At 45.6% G+C, this 9,892-nt stretch overlaps 1 protein-coding gene across 1 annotated transcript in view; it reads left to right on the top strand.

Moving 5' to 3' along the window:
- Positions 1-9,892, top strand: part of CD244 (CD244 molecule) — a 35,961-nt gene that overhangs the window by 21,071 nt on the left and 4,998 nt on the right. The window contains exons 2-8 of the mRNA XM_065947445.1: positions 1,004-1,342; positions 1,432-1,707; positions 3,170-3,274; positions 3,726-3,790; positions 6,026-6,079; positions 7,794-7,859; positions 9,729-9,785. Coding sequence (XP_065803517.1) covers positions 1,004-1,342; positions 1,432-1,707; positions 3,170-3,274; positions 3,726-3,790; positions 6,026-6,079; positions 7,794-7,859; positions 9,729-9,785 — 962 coding nt within the window. The remainder of the gene's footprint in view (positions 1-1,003; positions 1,343-1,431; positions 1,708-3,169; positions 3,275-3,725; positions 3,791-6,025; positions 6,080-7,793; positions 7,860-9,728; positions 9,786-9,892) is intronic.

The raw sequence follows: 9,892 nt of genomic DNA on the forward strand, positions 1-9,892 counted from the left end.
ACAATGGAATATTAGCCATAAAAAAGAACACATCTGAGTCAATGCTAATGAACCTAGAGCCTATTATACAGAGTTAAGTAGGTCAGAAAGTGAATAACACATGTTAACCCATGTATATGAAATCTAGAAAGATGAAACTGATGAACCTATTTGCAGGGCATTAATGGAGGTGCAGACATAGAGAACAGACTTGCAGACACAGTGGGGGAAGGAGAGGGAGATGAATTGAAGGAGTAACATTAAAACATATACATTACCATACATAAAATAGATTGTGGGAATTTGCTGTGTGACACAAGGATCTCAAACCAGGTGCTCCGTAACAATGTAGAGAGGTGAGACGGGATTGGAGATGGGAAGGAGGTTCAAGAGGAAGGGTCATAGATGTATACCTGTGACTGATACATGTTGATACATGGCAGAAACCAACACAGTATTGTAAAGCAGTTATCCTCCAATTAACTAAAAATTAAAAGATAAAAAGAATTTCCAGTAGTCACTGCTGGCCACATTACTTACCTCAGTACTACAGGGAAAGAGTGACTTCATATACAATATTTAAAACATACTTGTTAAGGATTTGTCCTCTAAAGCCACATTGACTGGATTTTAGATTCATCTTTCTCTGTGTAACTTGGTCCAATTACTATTAAGTTCTTTCTAACTCAGTTTCCTCATCTCTAAAATGTGAATAAGACTTTTTTCGAGTCATTGTAAAGTGAAAAAGTAAAAATATGTAAAGTGTTTAAGATCTTCCTGTACCATAATAAGTACTCAAGAGATTTTCACTGTTATTACTGTTTTGTGGGCTCTTCAGATGAGGGCATGGGGTAGGGGAGGCAGATAAGGGAGATAGGCTTTCAGGTTTTCTTAGACTCAGGGCTCTTCATGTGCATTTCCACCCTCTTGGTTTAAGGGAGGTCACATCCAACAACCCACATTGCTCAGGCTTGATACCCTTCCTTCCAGCTCCAGCATGGGTTCTCTTTCCTGTAATTCCTAGGTTCTGCTCATAATGTGGTTGGAATCTCAGGAGAGCCTGTCTGGTTACGCACCCCCAGCTTACAAACAAAGATATACTCTGTTAAATGGAAGATGATCTCATCCTTAGATTCAAGTAAATATTTCATATGGTATTGGAAGAATGATTCTGGCTGGACCGAAGTAAGGGGAACTTTGAATCTGACTTTAAATCATTTCAACCAAAGATTCAATGTTATAAGCAAAGACTTCACTCTTCTCATCAAGGCAGCTCAGCCACAGGACAGTGGCCTCTACACTCTGGAGGTCACCAATCACTCTGGGAATGTTTGGACACACAAGTTCCAGGTTTCTATATTTGGTGAGTCTTCAGGACAGCTCATCTTTTCCCTCTAACTCTCGCAGGGCTTGTATTTCCAGCATCTTTCTGATCAGAATCTCTGCTTCTAGATCGTGTTGAGAGGCCCCACCTGGTGGAGAAGCGGAAGGTCCTGGATGGGGACTTTTGTCGAGTGACTCTGTCCTGCTCAGTTGCCAGAGGTGGTGACGTGAGCTATGCTTGGTATAGAGGGACTGAGCTGATACAGACCCGTGGGAACCTCACGGAACTGGTGCAGTGGGTTGATGTCAATGGTTTGCACTTATATACCTGCAACGTCAGCAATCCAGTCAGTTGGGCAAACCAGAGCCTCCAACTAACACAGGGCTGCCAGAGTGACCACCAAGGTAAGTGGAGCACTGTGGGCTGTAAGAGGGGCTGAAGGTGTGGAGCCCTACAGCCAGGCTCATTGTAAATCCCCTGACTGACTCCCACGGAGCTTTGCAGCCCTTGCCCAGGTAAGCCGTGGCCTCTAGGCATGCAGCCCCTGTAAAACCAGGGCTGTCTTGGTCGGGGAAGAATTTTATCCCCATAAAGAACTTCTTTCCGGGAGATGTGAGTTTCTCCTTCGTATAGGGAATGCTTAGTTGTTTGATGAGTCACTGCCCTGATGTGGGTGCTGATCATTACATTCTTTTTCTGAGAGACTGATGAAGACCTCCTTCTTCCTCCTGAGGGATAACTCCCACAAGCCATATAGTTTCCCAAGAGGTAACTATGCTGTATACTGAACTCTGGTCATGTGGTCATCAGGATCATCTTGGGGATACTTAGAAGAGTTCTTGTTTTTTTCTTTTTTTTGCTTATGCTCATTCTAAGAGTTAACCTGAGTTAAGTTTTTTTTTTCTTTTTTTTTTCTGAGTTAAGTTTACACCACTTTTCGTTATATAAACAAAGATTTAATGTGCCATCAGCATAGGTATCAGCATAGTGGATACAGGAAAATACCTGCTGTCCTCATCCTCAAGGAACTTCTATCCAAATATAGCAGCAAACTAAACACTTGTGAGCAAAAAAGAAACAAGCTGAAGGAATGTGGAGTGACAAGGACACTGGAGATTTGTTCATGACAGCCATGGCTTCATCATCCACTAGCTCTCTGATCTCAAGCTGATTCATTACATATCTGAAGCTCAGTTTTTCTTTTGAGTAAACTAGGAATGATAATAATAAGTATCTCACAGGAGTGCTGCTAAGATTAAGGTAATGTTTGTAAAGAGCCTAATCAGCTGGCACCCGGAACATGAATTCATTTCCCTTTTCCTCCTGTTGGTTCAGTTATGTATCAGGCTACATTTGTGACACAAATGTTAAAGTTTGAATGAAGAAGAGCAGTGAAGGCAGGAATAACAGAAGGTGAAGTGGAAGATTTGCCTGGCACATAGTAGGTGTCCAACAAATGTTTGTTGAGTTAAAAACAAAAGCATGAATGGATGTAGCATTTGCTGTGCCAGATGTTTTACATATATTAAAGTCATAATTAACCTCCATGTATAGATAACATTATCTCCTTTATCTAAGTGAGAAAACAGGCTCAGAGAGCTTAAGGACATTATCCAAGAGCACAGAGTCTATAGAATTAGAATGGAGCCAGGTCTGTGAGATACTAATACCCATGATCTTAGCATCACTCAAGGGAGGTCGCCCAAATGAGCAGGGGGATGACTTTGATGGTGAATTCACAGGGTGGGCGGAGACCAGCCACCTGAGAGGGAAGTGTGGTTCTGAAACAGATTCCACAGCAGACAGATGCGAAGGGAGAGGAGAGAGGGCTTTGCATTCAAGGCTCATGTCTTCCATACCCCTCAGACGTCACCTTCCTGTTCATCTTGGTGAGCGTCATGATTCTCCTCGTGGCACTGTTCCTGGGCACCCTCATCTACCTCTGTGTGCGGAGGAAGAGGAAGCAGTCACGTAAGTGCAAGTCCCTAGAGAGGTCGCCTGATTTGACATCCCCAGTGGCATGTGCCTGGGCGCCCAGTACACACTTTCCTTGGGGGCGTAGAGTGGCGCGCGCGTGTGTGTGTGTGTGTGTGTGTGTATGGTTGGCGGGTGAGTGGCAGTGGCCGCTGGGCCTCTTTCTGTTCTTGCCCTCTGGGGTTGCTGCTGGATGCCTACAGCCTGTTCCCCAACGTGCAAATTTGCCTGCAGTCTGCCTGGCCTGATAGAACAGGTATGTCAGGCGAGGTTGCTGCCGCTGTGCTTTTCAGGTATCCGGGAAGAACAGTAACCTGCCTCCTTTCTAGAACTTTCCTCAAGGTCTAATTCATATGGGATGGAGGTGGGACTGCCAGAAGTGGAAGCCTGGATGGAACATCCTCTGGAGATCTCTGCAGCTCTTTTCTTTGCTTCCCTCCTCTAACAGGGACAACCCCAGAAGTTCTGACAATCTATGAAGATGTCAACAACATGCGAACCAGGAGGAATCAAGTACGACATGCTAGGGGCTGGGATTTTTCTCAGCTAGTCTGAGAGATATTCTTTGGAGGATGGCCAATCTGGGCAGGGGGAGAGTGAGGACCATACAATTGTCCTCAGTCCTCCCCACATATCTTTTCTCCATTAGCCTCTTGGCTCTGGACATGGGGGAGAAGAGGAAAATAAGCAGGCAGAGAAGACAAAGGAAGCAGAAGGGAATCGATGCAGAATTGTACCTGCTGGGAAGGGATGGTGCCCTGGTATCCTCATTTCTGCCTGGTCTCACCAGCCAGGCTAAGCTCCAGGAAGAGTCCAACCTGCTTGCATTTTGTGTCTGACCACAAATTCTCAGGTCCTTGCAAATCCGAGTTTACTTTTGTGGGTCCTTTAATCATTGCCCTGGCTGGGAAGGATGCCAGCCTGACTAGCCAAAGCACAGCAGTTTCATAGCTGGCTCTGTGATCTATGCTCATGGTATTTTTGGAAGAAGATGCCTGAGTCTGGCTGAGGTGCTAGAGAGTAATCAGGTTAGGACAAAGGTTAGTTCCTCTGGGAACCTCCCAGGCCAGTCAGTATCTGCGGGTTGTGGCCAACTCCATCTGTAGTCCAGGGATGTCAGAGAGGAGGAAACTGCAGGGGACTGCACTGCCCCTGAGAAGGGCAGAGTGTGGAGACAGGCCTTGGGGAAAGGCAGCGCCCAGCTGAAATGCCAGGAGAGAAGGATGATGGGTGTAGGGAGGAAGGGCCTCTTCCCACTCCCATTCCTGATGCTTCCCTTCAGGAGGAAGTCACAGCAGTGGGACTGCTCTTGGTGACCAGTGTGAGGCCCTGTGAGGCCTCACAGCTTCCTAAAGGTCTAGGCTTTGGAATTAGGGCATTTGGAACTAGAGCAGCTCCCCTGGCCTCTTTCCTTGGAGTAATGGGGCATGAAAAATGGCAGGAGACTTTGTTTCTCCCATCACTACTGGATGCTGGTACAAGTTCCTGGGAGCAAGTGCATCTTCCAACAGTCACCGATGCCCAAATGCTCAGTAAAAATAGCCTTTCCTCCCAAGCAGAAGAAAGACGATTTTAAATCAGGTAAAAGGAGAACACAGGGGAAAGAAACTATTTAGAGTGAAAGAGACCTGTTGGGGATTGAAGTCTGTTACTCTGCTTCTGACTCAGGTCTTCCTCCGTCTGTGGCCCCATCTCTCCATGGCCTGTCCCTAGTGCCCCCAAGGTTCTGCTTGAAGGCTTATATCGCAAGCTTCATGTGGTCCGGGCTTTGACCTTTCTGGAGATACTTCAGTCAGGTCTGGGCAGAAGAGAAAAGCATAAACTTCTGTTTCTTGCCAAATGTGCATGAATCTAGCCTCCGAGGATGGCTGATGTTTCTCTGCTTCTCTCAGCACCTTCCTGCTTCTGGGGAGTTCAGCTTGTTCCTTGTCTCATGGACTGCAGTGGGCTCCATGGACTCCCCCTCAGAGCCAAACCTGGCAGTATGTACTCAGGGCATCATGAAAGGCCGCAAGCCCCAATCTCCTGTGGGGCAGGACTTTAGAGGGAAGCCGGAAGGGAGTGTGCTCCCTGCCCCGGGCCTTGGCCAGGGCTCCACTCAGCACCACAGCTGCACAGGGGGCTGGATTGAGGCCAAGGGCAAGCTGGCCACCAAAGCTGGGTCTAGAGAGGGGGATTTGCAACAGTTAGGGTCCCCAAATTTGTGTCCTTTGGAGTGGGTTGCCGTTTTCTTCTCTAAGGGATCTTCCCGACCCAGGGATCAAACCCAGGTCTCCTGCATTGTAGGCAGATTCCTTATTGTCTGAGCCCCCAGGGAAGCCCCTTCTTAATAGGTGAGGCTCAGATTAGAGCCCTACCCAAAACTCAGCCCATTGTCAATAGTTATATTGCAAATTTAATCAGAAAGTCTGCAAAGGCAAGTTTCTAAGCTACCAAAGTAAAGCAAGTTACAGGAAACTCCCTTGGGCAGGGTCACTTGATTCAATTCTTTCACATCTGGGTGGTTTCTCACTCCTGACACTGCATGGTGACTCCTGCAGTCATGGTGGAAACACTGCATGGTTTCTCACTCCTGACACTGATGCATGGTGAGCATCTGTCCCCATCCTGAGATGTGCGAGGACCACGTCCTTCCCACACTCCCCGGAGCCCCTTTACTTATCCTGTTTCTCCCCAGTCAATTCACATCCAGACAGACACGGCTGTCTGCTCACGTCACCATATGTCCCTTTACTATCTTTTGTGCAGGAGCAGAAACCCCCTGGAGAAGGGAAAACCATCTACTCCACGATCCAGTCCCAGGTACTGCTCTGGTTTCTAGAATCCACTCCATGCCTGCCCATGGGGATTTCTAATGCCCCCCTAGAAACTCACACCCTTGAGTGGCAAAGTAAGACCTTGGTGCTCCTGGAGTCTGGAAGACAGCTTGGCCTCTGTTGCATTACAGTGTTTGTATAGATGAGTGCGGTACTGGAATGTCTTGACAGCTGAACAGGGCTGGAAAGTCTGACACAGACATCCTTTTCTCTTCCATGCTTGGTAGCAAGGGTGGTCCAGTGGGAGGAGGAAACTTGTCAGGGGACTCAACTTCTGTTTTCTCTTCCTGATGCCCCCTGTAATTGGGGACTTTGTACTTTTTATTCTCGCCCTTAACTATACCTGTTTTCAGGAGAGAATGCAGCTGTGCTGTTCTTTTATCTAATTATGACTCAATAATAACATTTACTAAGCACTTAACATGCCATTTTCTTATTGAATCTCATAAAACAACCTCATGAAATAGGTCTAATAGAAAACTCATTTTGTAGATGAGGAAACAGACTCAAAGTTTAACTAAATGTGTTCAAGGCCACATAGCTCTGCTGTGACAAACCTGAGCCAAATGATTTTTGAGTTTTCTCTCTACCTCTGCCTACTTCATCTTTAACATTTTGGGATTGTAGGACTTTGCTCATAGACTACAAAAGCAACCTCTAATATTGACGGCTAAAATGACTATTGATAACCCAGGTTGGGGCATCTTTTTCCAAAGAAATGCTGTCTCCTGGTGGCCAGTGATGAAAATTTCTGATAGAAATGACTTTTTTTTTTTTTTTTTTTTTTTAAGCTAAGACTTCAAGCAACAAACTCTTTAGCTTTGTGGCTAGGCTGCAGGGCAAAGGAAACTCTTAGGGAATGGTGGTAAGCTTCAGAGGAAGATCAAGAAAAGAAGGAAGAGAAGAAACGGAAGGGGAAGAGGACAAGGAGAGGCAATGCAGGGAGAGGAAGAGAGGAGAGAAATGGAAGAGAAAGAGGAAAGAAGGGAGGGAGGCACCCAACCACTCAGAGCCACTCTGGAATTCCCAAGCTGGGTGTTGCTTTATCTTGTTCCCCTTAAGATGATGTGATTTGCTGATAGTGGGTCAGAGTGTGTCAAAGAGAGATGTAAGGACAATTTCTGGCTTAAACCACTCTGAATTATAACAAGAGGAATTTAAATAAATGCAAGGGAAGAGCTCCTCTCAGACTGAGATGCTGGTGAGAATGAGATTTCTCCTCTGAGCAAAAAGAGGGTGGTTACCTGCCTTTGAGAACACCTGGTTCCAATCCAGAGAGGGAAGGCATGATGTCAGAGGGAGCTATTGAGGTGTTGGAGAGAGAATCTTGAAAGTCTGAGGTTTAAATTCTGCTTCTATTGTGAGCACACTCTTTGACTTGGGCTATTTACCCTTTTGGAGTATCATCTGTAGAATGGGGCAAATTATGATCATTCTAATTTTGTAGGAGTGTTATAAGGGTTAGGGGAGGATACATATACAGAGTAAGCACTCAGCAACTAACAGCTATCTTTAATGACAAAGCAGGACTAGCATTCAGGTTGTCTGACCTCCCAACTAGTCTAGGGTTCTTTTCACTAACATCTTGAGCTTCTATCTGGGGAAGACTGAGGGTGAGGAATGGAAGAGATAGATGCCTGTCTCCCTAGGATTGTGCTGGATATATGCTTCTGAAATGGCTTTGTTTCTGTTCTCTTTAGCCTTCTGCTTCCACATCACAAGATAATGCAAATACACTGTATTCATTAGTACAGGCTTCCTGGAAGGTAAGTCTTCTCTATGGGCTGCTGTTTATACAGATATGTATTTTGTCCATGCATATGCAGGTATGTGTTTGCAGAGGGTGTGTTGTGCATCTGCATGGGTGTACTTCTAAGTGAGTTGTCTTCCACTGTGTGTATCTGAGTAGCTTGTGTGAAATGACTGTTTAAGTGTTAATGGATCAACTAGAAATGCCTTTCTGGTTCCATCTGGAGAAAAAGAACAGTTCTGAGATTAGGAAGAGAGTTGGATTTTCTGTGAGTTTCTGTGACAGGCAGTGGACCATCAAAGACAGAAAGGAGGCGCTTTGTGCAGAAGGCCCACAGAGTTCTCATCGGACCAGCTGAGGCCATGGTGAGAGATCCTGGAGAGGTTTTCAAGGCACGGGCATATAATCTACAGCTGGAGGAGTAGACTGGACTAAGAGGGACACAGTGTTACCTCTTAGAGAATCAAATGAAGGTTCTGGCCAGTCACCTGCTGGCAGTGGTCTCTAGACTGAGGTAACCCATCACAGTCCCCTTGGAACCTGCTCCAAGCTGAGCTCATGGCTGTTACCTGTGCCTGGGACCACAAAGTAGGACGTCTTAATGTCCCTGGTCATATTTCTACCTTGGAAGAGAGGGGGTGGGCAGAATGTTAATTCCAAGGCTGGAGTCACAGTATGAAGCCAAAACCTTGCCACTATAGTCTGGAAGTTGGGAATCTGCCAAACTGTGTAAGTGTTGCACTCATATGGGTCAAGGATACTGTGTTTGTGTCAAATGGAGGAGAGCTTTGGGAAGATTTTTAGATTTTTCATTCACTCCCCTTCTAATAAGTCATTAAGTCAACTTGGATTCTACCATGCAGGTGTACTAAGTTGTTTCAGGCCTGTCTGACTCTGCAACCCTATGGACTATAGGGTCCTCTGACCATGGGATTCTCTAGGCAAAAATACTGGAGTGGGTTGCCGTGCCCTCCTTCAAGGGATCTTCTCGACCCAGGGACTGAACCTGCATCTCTAATGTCTCCTGTATTGGGAGGCAGGTTCTCTACCACTAGTGCCACCTGGGAAGCCCAGATTCCATGAGAGATATTTATATTTAAATTATGTTGTTGTTGTTTTGTTGTTAAATCATGTCTGAATCTTTTGTGACCCCATGAGCTGTAGCCCACCAGGCTCATCTGTCCATGGGATTTATCAGGCAAGAATACTGGAGTGGGTTGCCATTTTCTTCTCCAGGGGATCTTCCCAATCCAGGGATCAAATCCTCATCTCCTGCATTGGCAGGCGGTTCTTCACTGCTGAACCATGAGGGAAGCCCATATTTAAATTATACACTGTAGTTTATGAACATATAATCACAGACACCGTGATCATATGCTTTGGTATTAGGTTTTGAAAGCTCTGTATACTACTGAGAAAGCTTCTGAGTTCCCATGTCTTCAGTGTTTCACCGTGTTCAGGGTATGTGCTAGGACTGGTACTTAACTGTGTGGCAAAATTGTTTATGCTAACCGTGTGTATGTATGTTATGTGTTGAAAAGATACACAGTTTGAGGCAGTATTTGAATTAGATTTGTCTGAAGGGTGTGTGTCTGTGTGGGTGCTGGGAATATGTATATGTGTGGATTTCAGGGGTATGTGAGTGTGGGCTACTAAACTTTGACTTTGGTTCAGAAATATCATGTCATAGGAAACTGTGTATTGTGTCTTCTTTGGAAACCATGAACACCATTGTTTACTCTCGGGTAGAAAATTCTAGACACTTCTGGGTGAGAAAACTTCAGGCACTTTCTGGGTTCTGAGTCTCCTTTGGGACCTCAGACCAGTTAAAAGTAAGACATTTCTTAACTTGAAGTTAAGCACTCTTTCCCCTCTGAAATTCCAGACTGGATCCAAGAAGGCGAACCACAGCCCGTCCTTCAATAAAACTATCTATGAAGAGGTAAGATTCTGGAAATCTTTCTGAATGGGTTTAGTGTTAACAGCATAGCTCTGAAGTCACATGTGAGAAAACTCATCTATAGCATCTCAGAGTTGGAGGGATTTCAG

The sequence above is a fragment of the Muntiacus reevesi genome, chromosome 1, assembly GCF_963930625.1.
Source record: "Muntiacus reevesi chromosome 1, mMunRee1.1, whole genome shotgun sequence".
In the NCBI taxonomy this organism is placed as follows: domain Eukaryota; kingdom Metazoa; phylum Chordata; class Mammalia; order Artiodactyla; family Cervidae; genus Muntiacus; species Muntiacus reevesi.